The sequence below is a fragment of the Eutrema salsugineum genome, unplaced genomic scaffold (genome assembly GCF_000478725.1).
Source record: "Eutrema salsugineum unplaced genomic scaffold, Eutsalg1_0 scaffold_5, whole genome shotgun sequence".
NCBI lineage: Eukaryota > Viridiplantae > Streptophyta > Magnoliopsida > Brassicales > Brassicaceae > Eutrema > Eutrema salsugineum.
Window position 1 is genome coordinate 7,231,297 of NW_006256612.1, and position 18,211 is coordinate 7,249,507.

Sequence of the window (18,211 nt, forward strand, 5' to 3'; positions counted from 1 at the left end):
TTTTTTTTTTTTTTTTTTTTTTTTTACTGACAGAAGTAAGAAAATCTCGGCCGTTTAGTTTTTAATCTAACATGCATTTAATTATTTTTGCTTGCGTAACATATCCCTTAAATTGTATGTTTTTCGTATACTAGGGCCTATATAGTATTCTAAAAGTACCACATGACAATCTACCTTTAACTGATTCCAACATTTACATGACACAATGTTGAAGAAATTATTCGCAAATCTTGAGTTTTAAGTAACAAGAACCAGAGACCACTTTGATTCAAGAAACAACAAACTCTCAAACAGGCAAATCTCTGAGTAACCGAAGAGCTTTCTGCCACTGTGGTCTCTGAGACATAACGATCCGTCTCAAAACTGGCACAGCTCCTGCTCTTATAATGGCTGTGTGATTCTCACTGTCCATGCTCAGGTTATACAATACTGACAAACTCGCCTCAACACACCGCTCGTTTCTTTCTTCTAGAAGCTTTACCAGCGGCTCGATCCCTCCATGTGAAGCAAGAGCTTGAGTTGACTCTGGTACTCCCTCTGAGACTATCTTGTTCAGTTCCAAAACCGCTGCTTCTTTCGCTTCTGGAGATGAGGAAAAGCTCAACTGTTCCACAAGCCTTGGGATTGTCTTGTAGAGAGTTACCTTTTGATACAAACGTGACAGAAGATGATGTTAAAAAAACCGGTAAAAAGTTTTGGAATCGAGATCTGGATTCATACACTAACACATACCTCTACGTTGATTGGATTGTTGTTGAGTGATTGGGAGGGAGATGAGAGAGAGGTGAGTTTGACAAGACAAGAGGCGACCCAGTCTTTGTAGTGTAGAGGGAGGCTTGATCTTAGGATTTTCCTGAGTAGTTCCGTGAATAGCGTCATATCCATGGTTTTTCGAAAAGACTCAGAGTCGAGAAGTTTTGTCAGTAGCCTTGAAGCAGCTGAAATTGTTAAACCAGCTTCTTCTAGCTCAAGAAGATGTTTCTCTAACTCCTCAGCTTCGTTCTCAGGTTCTGCATTTCCAAAAACAAAGTCTCATAAGTTGTGTCATGAAAATCACAGTTTCTTGGTGTAGTATCATTTGTATGAATTCAAACAGAGATATCGAAAAATAAGTTTTGTACCTTGCACAACTTTCTGACGGAGAGCAACATCCAGAACAGTTGTGATATCCTCGGAGACGATCGTGTCCACGTTTGGATTAATGACCATACCAAACTCGATGACAGAGATTGCCTTTCTCAGCAAGTTAGGAGAGGCTGCTTTCGCAATCTGGACGAGCCGAGAGATAACAGTAGCGTCCAGAACTTCCTTTCTGTTCATTCCACCCAATATTGAGTATTTGATCCTTCTAAAACAACAATAAGAAATGAGCTGAAAATACAAAAACCGAGACGAAGACTGACCTGGAATCAGCTTTTGATCCGTTCACCGGTCCTTCATAAAACTGGAGCATATAGAGAAATAGTTAAAAGCCAAATGAGAAGAGATTTAGTGCTAAGTGATAAAACAAAGAAAATAAACACACCTTGGATTCCATTTCCTTGCTAGGATCTAAAATATGAGCAAGTATATCCAGAACCTGCACAGCATTGTTTACAAAAGACCATTCCACGTCCAGTTATTCCAGTATAGCCTAGACAAGATATCAAAAGAATGAAGAAAGAAAGAAAACAAAAATAGACCTGTTCCGTGACGCTTAGTGAGATCTCTGGCTGCTTCAGTAGATTAACAAAAAAGGGAACTGCTCCTTCAGCTTCAATCCTCCGGCAAACGATGCGGCTGCATTTTTATCAAAGCATAATATAATCACAACCTCGGAGGAGAAACAGTTTAGTCAAAAAAAAAGTTGTGAGAGTACTCAAAAATAAGCACCTAAGAGATAAATTTTTCAAAGCATGGATGACAGGTAATTTAACAGCCTCTTTGTTGTTGTTGGCTAAAAGCTGAACCAAAGGCTTTACAGCTCCAGCTTCCATAAACGAAACCCGCATATCCTCATTGATACATGCATCAGCTATTGACTCTGCAGCTCTCGTCACTGCCAATTCATCTGATAATCCAAGCATCAATACCAAACGAGCCACACCATCAACGCACGGAAGAAGAGTAAGCTGCTGCTGTGATTTTCCAGGCCCTTCGGATTTGATTTCCTTCTCAAATTCAATTGCTCCAATACGGGCAAGGAACTGCTGATTTGTCCTCCCAACTATCGCTTTCATTTTGGCTTCGTCTACATCGTCAACGTTCTTGTCAACATTTAAACCAAGGAGCAACTCAGAGGCACCAAATCTAGAAGGAGCTTTTGCTGTCTGCTCGACCTTTATACCATCTGGTAAACTAGGCCAAGAATACAGATCCGGTCTGAAGGACTTGTACGCGTCTGCACCAATTATGGGAATGGGTACAACGCCTTCCTCAATGACGAGAATTCTGTAGTATTCGTCTTTGGCTAGCTCTAAAAGCACATTTCTTGCTTCTTTTCTAATGATTTTAGACCCTTTGTTTTCTGTATTATCGCCTTTCAACAGTTTTGCCTGTATTGTAATTGGGAAGGTAAATAAGCAAGCTGAAGTACAACGAACTAATAGACATTTCTTTCCATATACAAAACCATTCCCCTAAGAGATGCTCAGCAAATTTCACATCCTTTCAGTTATTTCAAGTCTCACCTTGAGTATATATCAATCACTTCACTCTAACGTGCCACAGATCAAATCATAATAGATGAATAGTTGGATGTAAAGCTAATGATCATTAGATAATTTGATTCTATGAGGAACAGAAAGCAATGGTCTTACCAGTTTCGGTATGACTCCTACTTCTACCATAATCTTATGGTTCGAGCGGCTAAGGGCTAGATTAGCCAAGACGCCACCAGCTGCTTCCTTTACGTTTACATCATCATCTTCAAGGAAACTAATGAGTAGCTTAAGGATATCAAAGTCAGCAACTTTTTCCCTTATTTCTTCATCCACAGTCAGATTCCAAAGAGCACAGATACTTTGTTCTTTCACCTGGAAAAACAAAACTATCCAACATTCATACCTCCGAAATCCATTAAAGCTCAAAAAGTATACTACTTTGGGAATCATAACCCTTCATACCACTGTAGCTAACGAAGGCCGGCTCAACAGAGCGGTTATCTCTTCCAACGCTCCACTCTCAGCAACAGATTCTCTGTACAGATTCACTGAAGCTATAGACCGTATTAGCCCAGCAGCAGCTTCACAGGTGGAACTAGACTCGGACTTGAGAAGATTGACAATGAGATTCAAACAACCATGAAACTGCATAATGGCATCAACGCATTTCTTTCCACCCAAAGAGTACTTCCATAGCGCTTCTATGGCCTGTTCTCTGTCCAGAGGGTCGTTGTCTAAACCGAGCATTCGCACAAACAAGGCTACATAGCTATCACCAAGGCCTGAAGAGTTTTCACTCCTCACTTCTTCACCATCTTCAAACTAAGCTTATACGCCAACAATCAAAAAGACACAAAGCATTAACCTTTAAACCTATAATCGAACGTCGTTATTTTTCCGATACTACAACAATCAGAGGGACTTACAGAAGCGACAGAGCCTTTATCTGCAGTATCGGAGTGTCCAGCTTCTCCACAACTGTGGGCACGATGATAGCTTGAGTTGGGCTCGGAGAAAACATGACGAAGACGATGATTCGAGTGGGTAAGTATCGGAAAGGGGCTGAAGGAGACCTCGCGTCTTCTTCTAGGTTGTTTTCTGGCTTGGACAGATAGAAACTGGATTTGGGTGTTGGAGATTGGCCATAGACGGGAACAAGGGAGCTCGAGAACGCCGACACCGGAAGCTAGTGTAGAGAGTGACATGAAGAAGAAGCGAACCAACTCAAACGTTGTATTGTTGTCTCCGTTCTATCTGATTCTTCTAACCTTTTTCTCTTACAGTGTTCGCTGGGTGATAAATTAAGACTAATATAGTCGATATTTAGGAAAAGGATTTTTTTTTTTTTTCTGGTCAAAAATTTTCCTTTTTTTTACAACCGCACTGATTCTCTAGGCTATAGAAGAATAACCGGAAATTTTGGAACGAGATTGAATTATGTTGCGATCCGATGACACTCAGGATTATGAAGCCAAATCATGATCTCGCTGAGCATAAGATGGTTTGGAACGCAAATTCATATGATCATGAGAGTGAGATTTTCTGATTTTGTATCCTAAACTTCCAAAGTTTTGAGATTTATCAGACTGTAGAGTTCTTACTTGTTAGTTGTGTCTTTGAAAAGCTTCTGCAGGTTTACTTGTTTCTCAACTTTAAGACCTTCCAAAGTCGAAAACTTTTTCTTAGGTACCAATTTATGCCTCATTTGCACCAGAATCGTATATGATGTTGAACTTGTGTACAAAAACTTAGATTTGATCTTTGGGTTCTCGGAAAAGTGAAAACAGAGACTATGTTCTCCATATTTAATGAGTTTAAGAGCGAAATGAAATTTAACTTTTATTGTTCCCGGAAAGGAAGAAAAAAAAATATGAAACATAAAAACAGTCATTATTCTCAAACTAGAAAACAACATTCTCAACACCTTCTACAACTTGTGAGCTTTGTTTGAACAAACTCCCCACAAATAAAAGATTATAAGACAGAAACCTCTTCTTACTCATCAGCCTAACCTCTCCTAATTCTGGTCAGGTTTCAAAACTTCGTAATCAGAGAGCATAAAAAAGGCGGCTTTTCAAGTGGTTCTTCTAGACCGACGATAAGGAGACTTACTTCTCTTGCTTATCGTCACCAACCATGTTTTCATTTTCAGTTCTTAAAAGCTGTCATTACTGACTCAGTGAATTTGTTGAGATCCCACAACTCCACCTGGTTCTTCAGCTCTGCTATAGCCTCGGGGTTGGCAGACAGAGCAGCAGCACCTGCAGCAGCCAGGAGTGCAGTGATAGCTATACCTTTGATGAAGCCACCACCACTGGAGAGTTTCCCAGAGATCACCTTGCAGCATTTGTCTGCATCTTTGTAAAGGGAATGGCTTGCACCATTGGCTCCTCCCTCAGCAAGAGCTTCCTCGTTCTGTAGTTTTAGTAAAACATCATTGGATCAGAAACAGTAACAATAGTGAATGGGGAGTGATTCCATGGCAGCGAGATATAACAGATGGAAACATTAGTTAGAAACCTTTTGCCTCAAGCTCTTAATTGTTCGGTTGAGAGCGAGGGTATCAGCAGGAGTCAGTTTCACACAACGCTCCTTCCACTCTTCTATGAGCTTTTTAAGAACAGCAACACTAGCTTCCAAATTGTCGTTATAGAGATTCTCCTGTTCACACAACCCACAAGCCAGAAACACCAATAAGTAAAAATCCAGTCACATATTACTCATGTGGGAAGGAAAATAGAGTGAATCCTACCCAGTGCTTGCAGCAATCAACATTTTGGGTGATAGCCCAGATAGTGACTGCAGCCGCTTCCTTAGCTAATACGGGATTTCCTGTACCAAGACACATTACAAATTTTAAATGGAAGACGCAGAGGTAAGAATGAATTTAGAGTCGCAAGTTTTGCCCATACCTTCCCCTGCTGCTTTCAGAGTAAAAGTGAATATTTGCTGTGTGACTTGCTTCATTGCCTTGCTTCCAGGTGCACCAGCAAGAGACACTTCCTTCAACAAGGGATATATTGCCTCAAACCTCTCTGTAGCCTGCGCGTCAAACCATACTAGAGATCAATATCAACCCTCTCATGCATCATAATATTGTCTCGAATCCCAACATTACTTTACCTTCACTCTTGCGGATGACGCAGGGAATGTAAGTCTCATTAAGATCTCAAACGAAGGAGGTGGAATCAATCGCTCTCCCTTCCTCACAGCTCCATTAACTAGTATGGTCCGGGCCTTCGGGTAGGACAAGATCCTGAAAAAAAAACACAATAACCAAGATTAGATAACCATCACACATAAACAGGATACCGAATAGAAATTTCTAAACTCACCTCTCAACCAACTGAAGGATGAGATCCCTTGACTGAGGATTGCAACTCTTGCTACTGACAACCGGTAACAAGTTGTGCGCCCACGAGTACAAGCCTACTGATATATCACCTTGGGAGGCCTGTGCATGGTTACCAGGTAAGAGAATGCCAAATTCAGAAATCGGAATCTCTATCATAAGAAAAAAAAAGGGACATGTTTTGGTAGTCTTGGATCTTCGTTCATATCAAGATTAACACTGCACACACCTGAGCCATCATCCAAACTGTGACTGGAAGCTTATCCTGTCCTTGATACTTGGGATTCTCCCTCAAAGTTGGCAATATATTAGTTAGAGCATCAGGTTTCTTGCGCAATACCATTGCTACCGCCACAAATATTGCAACCTATTCATCAAAAGAATCGAAACAGGAATGAAGTTTTGTAACGCAATGGTAATTGAGAACAAGTTCAACAAGACCGACATTGATAAACTGATAAAAGAAGTGAGTAGTATGACCAAAGATCAGAAAGTAAAGTCGATACATGCATCCATCACAACCTACGCGATTTAATTATTATAATTCAGACCAACAAGAAGATAGAGTTTAGCTATCATAATACCTGAGATTTCGAAGTAGCCTGTTGTGCGCCCTTCTTACCGCCCTTGGCGCCTCCTTGTTGTACAGCCAAGTCCGCAAGAATAGCATCCAAGGCCCACAATACAAAGCCTCCAAGTGCCTCAATGGGACGTTGGTTGATCCAATCGGCTGATGTTTTATAAACAGCTTCAGGAATATGAGAGAGCGGAATCTGTATGAACAAAGAAGATTTCACCTCTACGAATAGAAAAAAAGGAACCCAACAGAAAACTACAATATGATTAGACAAGACACCCTAAACACAAAAACACAATCTTTGACTTTTAATTCGATTTACAATCATTGTAAGAGAGATTGCTCACATCGATCAGCTTGGACAAAGGAGATTCCTTGAACGTTTTCACCCACGGAAAATGAGCTGATGATACACCAGAGAGTGCTCTCCCAAAGTAATCAGCATATCTCTTTAGCTGAATATCTGGCTGATTCTCATACAGTTCCTATAATGGAATAAAAACCCGTAAATTCGATACCTTTATAAGCAATTTAGATCAGAGTTTCGACTAAAACGAACGGATCGGATCCGAATTCTACAATTCCATGCATGCACATACCGAAGCTTCGACGAGGAAAGCCGCGAGATTGGATGCGTCAATTTTAGCAGCAGCTTCTGCTAAAGTCACCTTTGGCTTCTTCTCCTTCTTGGGCTTCGGTTTTTTAGCTCCCTCCGCCTTCAAATTCTCCTTCCCCGCAGCGTTTTCAGCGTCGCTATCGTCGAAATCATACCCATCGTCGCCGTAACCGTTGGATCGGCGTTTAGATCTCGTCAGATCGGAACCGTCCGATGCATCAGCGGCCTTCTTCGCCTCGAGGATCCGTCGATGGCGATCTTCAGCCTGCTCCTCGAGGGAACGGAAGACGTTGTCTCCGTTCGCTAAAGCTCCGTTGGGAGCCACATTTCCGGCGATGCCATTCGCCGCCTGATCCGCCGGTTTTTGCTTCCGATTGCGTTTCGGGTACACTACCTTCTTCCACCCATGGTCGGTGTGAGAGTTTCCGTTGGTGTTCTCAAAGCCATTGTACTCCACGGATTCGATCGGATCCATATTTCCCTTGAGCTCTCGAAATTAATTCAAAAGTTTCTGTTTTTTTGGGTGGGTCTCTCCGGCGAGAAGAAAGAGAAACAGAACGAAAAAAGACGACGACGACAAGGAGAATACGGGATGACCGGACGGAGAGGTATAAATAGGTGAAAGGTGGGATATTAAATTTTAAAAATGGTCTTTCTTAGTTTTATTGAATTTGACACTTCACATTTGCAAATATATATTTTAACTTATATAAAGGGAAACAGATTTATTCACTTTTTTTTTTTTTTTTTTTTGGTTTGAGTCAACGTTTTTGGTTTATTTGTTTTATGGTTATCTATATGATGATCTGAGAACAAAAAAAAAAAGATCTGATTGATATTTTCCTGAATTTTTTTATAATATTAAAAATAATAAATAATCATGGATACTCTAGTTTTTTAAAATACTTTATGACATCATTATTAACAATTTTGTTGTCTTATCATATAATAAATGACTATTTTATTAAGATATATTTTTTTGAATTTTTTATAATATTAAAAATAAATAAATAATCATGGATACTCTGATTTTTTTTAAATTGTTTTATGTCATCATTATTATCTTTGTTGTTTTATCATATAATAAATGGCTATTTTATTGTTTATAATTATAACAGATGGATCTAGGTGTCTACAGTACACAATAATACACATTGCATAGGATCACAATATTGCACGAATAACCGGTTTACTCGCAAATCGCGACGAATCAATTCAATTATCCATATTATAGCCAAATGTTTATAACATGTTAATTCAAAGTTTATGGGGACGTAAAAAAAAAATTATCAAACCATTCTATATTTAAAAAGAGAAATGCCAATATGTTATTTAACAAAAAAAAATGGCCAATATGAGTAACTTCATATTTTGCTTCGAAATGCCCAAAAAAAAAATATAATAGTAAAAGTAAGGAATAAAAGTAGTTTCTTTGGATACTTCCACCTACAATGTAGTATTTGTCAATGAGCTCTATTCATTCATATTCGCATTTAGTAAATGTAGTCTATTCCTATACATATCATTTAATATCACCTGTTTTTTTTTTCCGTAGCCAGAACTACAAAAATAATGCTTTCAATGCGCAGGTAAACATTTCACTGATCCAGCTATCCCTGAGTTTTTTTCTTATTATTAAACGAATGAAGTTTTTCGAATTATTCTTTTTCAAAATGCATAAATAGAAAAGTTTGTATGAGAGAAAAGTTTCTGTGGAAAAAAAAGAGAGAGAAAAATGGAAAGTGGTGCCGGTGGTGGTAATTGGTGGAGAAGTTCGTGCAATAATATATACGAGAGTCAAAACACGTACTTTCTCATAAAGTCAACGAAATTAATCGGCTAAATAACAAAACCATTCATGTGGATGTTGTTAATTTGTCTTTTCTTCATCACTACTTACGTTTTGTGACAAATTAATCAAAGATTTTATTAGCGCGTTAACGTAACGTGATAATAACAACGTCTGCGATTTGCGATCACACTTGCATGTTGGTAAGCAATATTCTTGTTGAAGAAAAGTTTTGTTTTTGCGAAGTCTTTTGGGTTCACCATATTGCTTTACAAAAGCATTTGTTCAACATTTAGACCCATTATTGGTTGTGTGGCCCATTACGTTTTCCTAGGTCGAGGCTTCAAGCACGTCAGGTTTCTACTCGGAAACAGCATGACGATCTATATATCTCAACACATACATGAGTTTTACATTTAACAAATCAAGATCGCAAACACGTAATCCAATCTGCAACATACGAAATACGTAGATGGTTGCGGAATATTCGACGTACAATCAAAACGTAACAACTTCTACATCTTTTTCTCTCTCTTTTTTTCTCAAGATTATGCAGCCTTGATATAATGATATATATCTAATCTTTCTTTTTTTGTTAAAGTTATCTCTAGCTAAACAACAACAACGCCCAACTTTGACAAAAAGGGATGTAAAACACACCAAAAAAAAAACTGTTGAGATTTTAATCTCGAGAAAAATGAAATTCGACCATTGGAAATAGATGGCCCCAAGGGGTTTGCAAGAGTCAATAAGGATCGAATTCCCACGCCATCTACCGACCAAATTAAATCTAGTGGATAATGTAGACACATTTAAGGTCACATCCGACTTCAATATCTTTTGCCAACAGTTTTATTACTAAACTGTAAACATGAGATCGAAATTCTAAAATCCCATAAATTATTACTATAGTAGGTTTGTATTACAAGAACGCAGCCGGATTACTCTTAAACTATGATACATCATGGTTAGGTAGTATAGATTAAAAAAATCTTTACCAGATATTGAAAAATAAAGTACATTGTTGATTGATTACTACTGTTCTATATAGTACAGATTGATAATATAGAAAACAGTTAACATATTGAAAAATAATTCAAAATTATCGAAGCTAATGAATATGCAACCCGACAATTCCTTAATTTGCGCCTAAAACAAACTAACTTTCTTAGTTGTTAAAATTCGATTTTATTTTTTAATCTTACTTGCTTAGTTGTTTTAGGCGCAAAAAAAACATAAGCTTTTAATCACTTGCATTGTTAATCACTTGCAAAGGCGAAATATGTTAAAAAAACATAAGCTTTGCAATTTTCTCAATTCTGGTAATCTAAACTCAATTTGCAGACAAACCAAAAAAAAAAAGAACTTGGAATGGAATTATATGAAGAACTTGATCAAAAGCTCAAACTGAGAAAATCAAAGAACAGAGAGTAACACAGGTTTTAACGGAACATAAGAAGCAAATCATTATTTCGAAATGAGAAAACAAAGAAACAAAGACACAAACCAGTCTGAGCATTTCAAGACAAGTTTAGTGAGTAGTCACTTTAAGACTGAAAGATTTGTTAATCCAGGCCTTAAAGCTTCCACCAGCTCTTTTTCTAGAGCCATTAATGGGGAAATTCGATCTTCCATTGCCTTCCTCCACCTTCTTCTCCTCTGGTTTCTTACACAGCATAAAGTTCCTCGCTCCTAGCAACCCAATCGCTTCCCATGGACTTAGTGCTGCAACAACAATATCATCAATACATTACAAGAGCCAAAAAGCATTCAAATTTGGTAATTGAGATTCACAAATATCTCACCTTCAGGTCCAACCATGGGACAATAGAAGAGGAAATCGTTGAAATCGGATCCGAGAATCGGAAGACGACCTTCACGAGCGTAACATTTAAGAGCAGTGTCGATCACAGAAGCAACGAGATCTCCTTCATTAGCCACGAACCGGATCGGACCGGCGCTACCCAGAAACGTGACGCTGATTAAGATTCTGTTTCCCTTAACCATCTCTTTCTTCTTCTGCTTGTTGTACAGCAACATCTTCGAAATACCAAAATCAATCCCAAAACAAAACACAAAAAAATCAGATGCAGACAATGTTAATCGGAAAAAGAGGATCAAAAGGGATCGGGGACTTTTAGGGTTCTCCGGCAGCGAAATCGGAAGGGGGAGATTCAGGGGTCGACGCCGAGGCAACGGTAGTACCAGCCTTCTTTGCAAGATCCGAATGCGAAAACAGAGTCTGAAGACAGAGGGATGAAGAAGCTCGCCCTTTGGATTGAAAGGGAGAGCCTAAAATTACCACAGATCGGACTAGCTTCCACCATTCACAAACGCCACCGGAGATTAAAAAAAATTGATTGACGGAGAGAGATCCCGACGAAGCCGGTGAGGATAAAGCGCGGGAGAGATTTGGGATTCTCCGGTAGCGAGAAGCGGAAACTTGAGGAAGAAATCCGAGAGGAGGAAGGAGAGGAAATAAAAAAGGGAAAATCGAATTGTGAATTTTGGTGAGAGGAGAGGCGTGTAGGTATATAAATCCAGAGATTATACAAACCTGTTAGGGCTTAGGGTTCTTTTCGGAAATTTCAAATTTTGTGAATTTGGGGATTTTGGATTGTATTGTATTGTATTGTATTGTTGTATTCTGTTGTCGTGTCGTTTTTTTTTTTTTTTAATTAAGCGCGTTTTTATTTAGTTATGTTTCTTTTTTGTAACGGATTTTCAAATCGTATTTATTTAGCTCTCGTATATATTATGTTAACCAAAGAAAAGAAAAAAGGTTTCAATCCATGACATTTGTAGAGTTAATAAATGAAGGATTGTCCTTAATTAGTGTGATTTTTGTTGATATCTAGAAAACAAATTTAACTTTTTCTCCATCTTTAGATGTATTTTTCAAACCAATTGACGGGATCTATTCAAAAAACACATGCATGGGACTCTATTTTGAAGACCTAACATATAATATTATCATCATTTTGAAGTTGAAATCAATTATAATATGCTTTTGCTATTATTAAAAAGACTTGACAAAGTAAGAAAAACGCATAGTTACGATCACAACTCAAAAGATAAAACGTAACACGAACTATGCAAACACCAAACATTGAACACACTTGCATACTTCAAATCTAGATAAGAGAGCACACTCACATTACCGACACATGTATACACAACACCCAAAGACATCACATAAACATAGATATTTTTGATAACACACTCTCACATCACATCTCTTCAAGTCTAGAGATCGAGAGCACATTATTGAGACATGCATACAAAACACCAAAAGACATAAAGATACAAAACACCCAAAGATATACAAACAGATGGATAAATAGATAGATGGATAGATGATACTGAACGAGTATTATATCTGTTCCTTAGCCAAGAGCATTTCGTCGATGTCTTTGGACATTTTGACAAACACTCGGAGCAGAGTCTCCGGGTGAGCCACGTTCTCATCAATCCTCTCGTATTTCATGTGAGATTTCACCACACCTCCAAGTCCTCCTTGCTTTGCGGTCACCTGGAGCGTGAATAGGAAGCTCTTGAACTCTTTCATCAGATCTCCCTCTATCACCCTGAACTGAATCATATTGTTCTTCGGCTCCACTGCCTCGATCCTCTGTGTAGCCACCTTTGGCTTCCCATCTGCACCCAAAAACGCATAGTTTTACCAATCAAATCTTCTATCTTCTAGCAAATTATAGATATATGAAGTTTTGCTTACCATGAACATAGTTCCAGGTGAGGAGAGTGCCTACTCTTCCCATCTCTCCATCATGCACATCACATCGCTGAACGTTTTCAGGAGTGGCCTTCGACACATCTTGTGGTCTTGCCGCGAACATGTGGTAGAATTTCGTCGGTGGAGATTTGATCTCAATATCTGCCTCAAGCTCTCCTTGTAGAGAAGACTTCAACACCGCCTGTGCCATTTTTTTTTCTCCTGATGATTATAATTCTATACGTCTCTAGTTTAGTTATATATAGAAAGTGCTTAATGAGAGTTAGTGAATCATAGCCCTTTTTATAGAGGAATTGGAACGAGCAACTGTGAATATGGTGGTTTAATTAAGTTTGTTTTCTGGTGACGATTTTTTATTCCTTTTAATTTGATAATTTCATATACTCAGGTAATTTGAATTAATGTCGAATTATATCTATCATAATTTTCCCTATCTTAAGATTATTATTTGGTAATGCATGCTTCCGTTTTCATATTAATCCTGGTAAACATTGGGTTATTAGGTATATTAACTATGTCTTAATCTTATATCTACTTAATTATTCTTTTTATGATGTTAAACTATCGACGCGTTAAACCATAAAAGGAAATGAATTTGAACATAAAATAATTGTTGAACATTGTACTTCGAGTTGCAAGAATCATTGTGATAAAAGAGAGTTGTGGAATGTTGGAATATATATATGCATGGTCCCTTACGCAAGTGAAGGAGTAAGACCAACTTTATTGATAACAACAACAAGATTCTTATACTCTATAATCATTGTGGGAACGGAATTTAATGGTGTGTCTCCGCACCAAAGGCTACTCAACAAAGATAAGAGTAGACCATCTACAGAAACTTAATAAGAAAATTGATATCATGATTTTAGGGTCGCGCATTACAGACTGCAACGAACAAATTGTATCTACAAATAGCTTCTACTAACAACATGGCCTGTACATATATAGACATTGGGAAAAATTTGGAGTGTTATCTTGTATTTGTAGCTCTCGTATTAGTTCAACGCAATCTCCTCTAGAGAGATTAGAGCTAAGAAAGTCGCTGGTAGCTGGGATGAGTGAAACGAAAATAAGTATAAAAAAAACAATAAAGTGACAAAAAAAAAACAATTTTACGTAATATTGTTAAGGTAAATTTGACAAATACAGAGCATGTAAATTTTAAGGTTTATTAGGTAACTAGCACTTTCTCAAGCTTCATTTGTTATAGTAACACTTTTGTCACTACGCAGATATTCCTATATTATATAAAATTAAATTTTGTTTATAAGATAATAATTTACTACGTATATACTTTATTTTTGTTCTGATTTAGGATTTTCATAATTTTGTTCTTCTTGTTTATGTCGATTTGGGTCCTTCGACGTTGTGTTTTAGCTCATTGCTGATTGACTGTGAAAAACTTAAGTTTAGAATGGAGTGGTAAATTAATGTTCGTTATCTAAATGTGGTCTCGAGGAATAGAAGTTGCTATCAACTTGTTAATACTATACATCCAAAAAAAGAAGACCTATTCAACTTAATCCTAACAAGATCCGAAGCATATTTAAAATGATCCCTCAAGGAAGATGCTTGAAAAGGACAGAAACTTAAAAAGAAATAATTACGGAGGAAAATGTCAGAGACTTGAGCCAAATATACATCATCCGCCTTAAACCATCCCACCTTAATATTATTTGCTCTTACAATGTTCAAAGGCAAAGAAAAAGACAAAAGGAAGAGAGGTTTAGGGAAGAGACATGGATGATATTGTGGGACTTCTTAGAATCCGAGTCAAAAGAGGAATGAATCTTGTTAGTCGAGATTCTCTTGGCAGCGACCCTTTCGTCGTCATAACCATGGGTCCTCAGGTACTCTTTGTCTCTAACTCTCGCGCTTATTTCATCTTCTGGGTCTCACATGATCAACCCTGGTTCATGTTAGAAAAGATCGACCTTTTATCCTCTGCGATAGATTTTGATTAGCGCACTCTTCTCTTTTAAGATTTTGATTAGGAAACAGGGTAGATTCCTATTTTAAATGGCAACAAAAATCAGACCTTTAGAAATTTTTGCAAACTAATCACAGTGTGTGAACGGATTTAACAAACCTTTGTGAATCAATCAATTTGGCATAGAAACTGAAGACTCGCGGTGTGGAAAACAACTGTAATCCAGAGTGGAACGATGAATTGACGCTTGCAATCAAAGATCCTAATGAACCTGTGAATCTCGTGAGTTACTTCAACATCTTGTTGATATATTTATTCTTAGTTGTGGGATTGTTGAAAAAAAATAATAATTAAGGTTCACTCTAGTCTCTAGTGAAAGGAAATTGCCAACATCTCTTAAAATGAGTTTTTGATTTTTTTTTTTTTTTTTTAATGTGAGATTATGTAAAGTAGATCATGTTTGGATTGTTTTCTTTTGTATTCTCTAACAGGAAGTGTATGATAAAGATATGTTCACTTCCCATGACAAAATGGGAGATGCGGAAATAGACATCAGAACCTTTCTTGAGGCTCAGAAAATAGGTATTCAAGAACTTTCTGATGGAACCGAGATCCAAAGAGTGAAGCCGAGTAGAGACAATTGCTTGTCCAAAGATAGTAGAATCATCTCCAGTAACGGAAAGATCGTCCAAGACATGATTCTTAGGTTGAGAAATGTTGAAAGCGGTGAGGTTGAGATTCAAATCGAGTGGATCAATGTTCCAGGGTCAAGAGATCTTTGAAGGAGAGATATGGCAGAAAAGAAAGTGTGTATGAATTGTACTGAGTGTGATAATGCACAGGAGAAGCTCATTGCAACACAAAAGTTACATTAATTATATATATTGCAACTAACAACATAAAACGTACATAAAAAAGATTTGATTTATTTATTTAACAAGGAAACTCCGAGACATTCATGATTCAGACAGTAACCTAGTCTCGAGGTCGCGCGTGTAATCTGCAATGAAGGCAGTGTATTTTGTAGGGAGAGGAACGTCGTCGTATAGCTTCTCGTATTCCCATGTCCACTTGGCAATACAAACTCGATCATCTTTAGGAACAACGTCAAGTGTTATCTTATAGCTCTTGTATTGTTTCAACACATCTCCTTCAAGAGCTAAAAAGGACACCGACTTGTTCTCTTCATCTACTTCTATCTTCTCCTTTATCTGCTCTATCTTTCCATCTATAACAAATCCAAAGTGGTCGATGAAATTCAAAAACTAGAAAAAACTAAAGAAGAGGAAAAACCAAATTTTCATTTTTTCAAGATTCCGAAAAAAAAAGAGGAGAATTAGTTAATGATTACATACCTACGATGAAATTCCATATCTGAATGGAGGAGTTAGATTTGGGATCGTCACGATGAACAGAAACTGCCTCTGTCTTGTCCGTATAATTTCCTTCTTTCTTCTTGAAAGTGTTGAAGAATCTTTCGGCCGTCATGTTCACTTGGATCTCTAGTTCGAGAGTCTGGACACCAGCCATGAGTTGTCAATTGTTGGTCTCTCAGGTCTGAATTATCTTCTCTTTACCATAACAAAGAGACTAAAGAGAAAATCAAAGCAAAACAAAAAAATAAACATAAAAAAGCAAAAAAAAAGTGGTGGTATCTTACGTAAGTTTCTTGATAAGCTGCCAGCCTGCCACACGTGGTCTGACTTTTGAGGCCTTGAACACGATGGTTGGCTCGACATTTTTCCATTATTTTACTGTTAGATGATTAACTCTTCGTGTAACAATTGATTGTTAAGTGAACAGAAGAATTTTTGTTACGGATCATTTTAGGATGAAGAATAATACTTTAATTTTTTAATATTTTAAAATATCCTTATAAATTATTTTTTAATCCGGTAACTTGCTACAATAGGTAGCCTTAAAACTCGACTAGCAAAACATTATGGATGCTAATGGAAAAAAAAAAAAAAACCTGATTTGTTAGAGCAGTTGGTAGCCTTTAATTTAGACGATGCTAATAAGTACAGAAAAAAATGATATGCAACGTACAGCTTGCAACGTACCACATGAAACGCAACGTCAACACTAGAACACCAGATTTCAACAATTATATAACACATACACTCGCGCACAACTCGTCTTAATCTAACGATAGAACATATTATTGAGAAGAACATGCAAAAACATATATAAAATATACTTAAAGAAAAGCGTTCTCTTTCATTCCTCGGACAAGAGGTGTTCGTCTATCTTTTTGATCATCTCGGCAAAGAAAGGGAGCAAAGTCTCAGGGTGAGACACATTCTCATCAATCTTCTCATAGTCAAAGTGCCACCTCACAATACTTCCACTCCCTCCTTGCTTAGGGGTAACTTGGATCGTAATCACAAAGCTCTTGAACTCTTTCATTATATCTCCCTCTAAAACCCTAAACTTTATCATTTTCTTCTCCGGCTCCACTACTTCTATTCTCTCTTTCGCTAGAATTATCTACAAGATGTCTTTATCTATGAATTGGAGTGCTCTTGGTACTTGGTGTACGTTGAGATTTGTGTCTTATTGATTGATTGGTTTGGTACTTGGTGTACGTTGAGATTTTTCTCATGAACTACACAACACACGGAGCTTGATATTTTATATAATTATAAACAATCCATTTACAACACAAAGAGTCAAGTTGTTGAAAAAAAAACATGGAACCAAGTTTAAAAAAGTTCACCTACAAGTATTTTTAACCTCAACCTCCTCGTGGCTGGCAGAAAAAAAAAACACACCAAAGTTCATCAATCCAAACCTAAACTAATTGTTATAATAATCTGATTGGTATAAAAATTTCAATATCGAATTACTCAAACACTTCTATACTTCTAATAACACGAAAATATATATATTTGGAAATCATGGTGGCTATGTGTGAAGCTGCAGGAATCAAGGCCTTAAGGATGGAGAGAAGAAGTTGGTTGATGAGAGTTGTCGAATTCTGGAATAAGATCCCTTGGATATGGAGAGAAATTATGCCAATGTGTGGATAACAAATTTTAAATATTCTTATTTGACAAAATCGGTTCCATTATTGATTTATTGACCACTTCCATCTACCAAAGATAAGAGTACAACAATTTAAGAATCTTTGATCTTCTCAAAGCTCGGAAAAACTGATAATGATTTCTATAAGCATGATTAACGCAAAATTTTGCACATTTTAATGTCGTAATCATTTTTAGGGGAAAAATGTTGGTAGTCTCGAGCTCATCTATGTTGCTGTCTACAATGAGGATAACATATCAATCAGTAAAATGTAAGAAAGCTTAAATCAGAAGTGAAAAAGGTTTTAAAAATGTGAAAAAGCTCAAAAATGTTTTTTTTTTTTTTTAAAGGTTTAAAAACTGACCGACAAAAACACAAATCCAAATCCAAATCAAAAACCAACGTCAAAAAACTCCAATGATGACGTTTCATAACACATGCATGCATTTACCACAGACTCCAGCTAGCTTCATACGTTGGGCTTGGCCCATATAATTGGCCCACACGTAAGCCATGCATGA

At 37.3% G+C, this 18,211-nt stretch overlaps 7 protein-coding genes across 8 annotated transcripts; 1 reads left to right on the forward strand and 6 right to left on the reverse strand.

The window, feature by feature from the left end:
* Positions 1 to 103: 103 nt before the first annotated feature.
* On the reverse strand, positions 104 to 3,916 carry LOC18992637. 2 transcript variants are annotated; one of them, XM_006416054.2, is made up of 10 exons: positions 3,569 to 3,916; positions 3,105 to 3,464; positions 2,799 to 3,014; positions 1,873 to 2,534; positions 1,683 to 1,779; positions 1,526 to 1,579; positions 1,404 to 1,444; positions 1,122 to 1,312; positions 733 to 1,010; positions 104 to 643 (listed from the first exon to the last, which is right to left on the reverse strand). In XM_006416054.2, exons 1-10 carry the CDS (start codon positions 3,845 to 3,847, stop codon positions 287 to 289), a joined length of 2,535 nt encoding a protein of 844 aa, XP_006416117.1. In that variant the 5' UTR covers positions 3,848 to 3,916; the 3' UTR covers positions 104 to 286. The 2 variants fall into 2 exon arrangements, with proteins under 2 accessions (XP_006416117.1, XP_024009143.1); XM_024153375.1 differs by having other exon boundaries at positions 3,105 to 3,469; positions 3,569 to 3,805.
* Positions 3,917 to 4,464: 548 nt separating this feature from the next.
* Positions 4,465 to 7,805, reverse strand: LOC18992638 (transmembrane protein 214-B). Its single transcript, XM_006416055.2, has 10 exons — positions 7,171 to 7,805; positions 6,919 to 7,056; positions 6,579 to 6,767; positions 6,224 to 6,361; positions 5,978 to 6,096; positions 5,766 to 5,898; positions 5,555 to 5,684; positions 5,395 to 5,474; positions 5,163 to 5,303; positions 4,465 to 5,057 (listed from the first exon to the last, which is right to left on the reverse strand). The coding sequence occupies exons 1-10, from the start codon at positions 7,660 to 7,662 to the stop codon at positions 4,791 to 4,793; spliced, it is 1,827 nt and encodes a 608-aa protein (XP_006416118.1). The 5' UTR covers positions 7,663 to 7,805; the 3' UTR covers positions 4,465 to 4,790.
* Positions 7,806 to 10,332: 2,527 nt separating this feature from the next.
* LOC18992639 (uncharacterized protein At4g22758) lies at positions 10,333 to 11,502 on the reverse strand. The gene is made up of 2 exons (XM_006416056.2): positions 10,782 to 11,502; positions 10,333 to 10,701 (listed from the first exon to the last, which is right to left on the reverse strand). The coding sequence occupies exons 1-2, from the start codon at positions 11,014 to 11,016 to the stop codon at positions 10,508 to 10,510; spliced, it is 429 nt and encodes a 142-aa protein (XP_006416119.1). The 5' UTR covers positions 11,017 to 11,502; the 3' UTR covers positions 10,333 to 10,507.
* Positions 11,503 to 12,084: 582 nt separating this feature from the next.
* LOC18992640 (MLP-like protein 31) lies at positions 12,085 to 13,001 on the reverse strand. The gene is made up of 2 exons (XM_006416057.2): positions 12,713 to 13,001; positions 12,085 to 12,633 (listed from the first exon to the last, which is right to left on the reverse strand). Exons 1-2 carry the CDS (start codon positions 12,918 to 12,920, stop codon positions 12,350 to 12,352), a joined length of 492 nt encoding a protein of 163 aa, XP_006416120.1. The 5' UTR covers positions 12,921 to 13,001; the 3' UTR covers positions 12,085 to 12,349.
* A 1,369-nt stretch (positions 13,002 to 14,370) lies between these two features.
* On the forward strand, positions 14,371 to 15,541 carry LOC18992641 (protein C2-DOMAIN ABA-RELATED 8). Its single transcript, XM_006416058.2, has 3 exons — positions 14,371 to 14,583; positions 14,850 to 14,945; positions 15,155 to 15,541. The coding sequence occupies exons 1-3, from the start codon at positions 14,473 to 14,475 to the stop codon at positions 15,443 to 15,445; spliced, it is 498 nt and encodes a 165-aa protein (XP_006416121.1). The 5' UTR covers positions 14,371 to 14,472; the 3' UTR covers positions 15,446 to 15,541.
* Positions 15,525 to 16,279, reverse strand: LOC18992642 (MLP-like protein 34). Its single transcript, XM_006416059.2, has 2 exons — positions 16,019 to 16,279; positions 15,525 to 15,891 (listed from the first exon to the last, which is right to left on the reverse strand). The coding sequence occupies exons 1-2, from the start codon at positions 16,191 to 16,193 to the stop codon at positions 15,620 to 15,622; spliced, it is 447 nt and encodes a 148-aa protein (XP_006416122.1). The 5' UTR covers positions 16,194 to 16,279; the 3' UTR covers positions 15,525 to 15,619.
* A 604-nt stretch (positions 16,280 to 16,883) lies between these two features.
* Positions 16,884 to 18,205, reverse strand: LOC18992643 (MLP-like protein 31). The gene is made up of 2 exons (XM_006416060.2): positions 18,142 to 18,205; positions 16,884 to 17,143 (listed from the first exon to the last, which is right to left on the reverse strand). Exons 1-2 carry the CDS (start codon positions 18,203 to 18,205, stop codon positions 16,884 to 16,886), a joined length of 324 nt encoding a protein of 107 aa, XP_006416123.2.
* Positions 18,206 to 18,211: the final 6 nt, after the last annotated feature.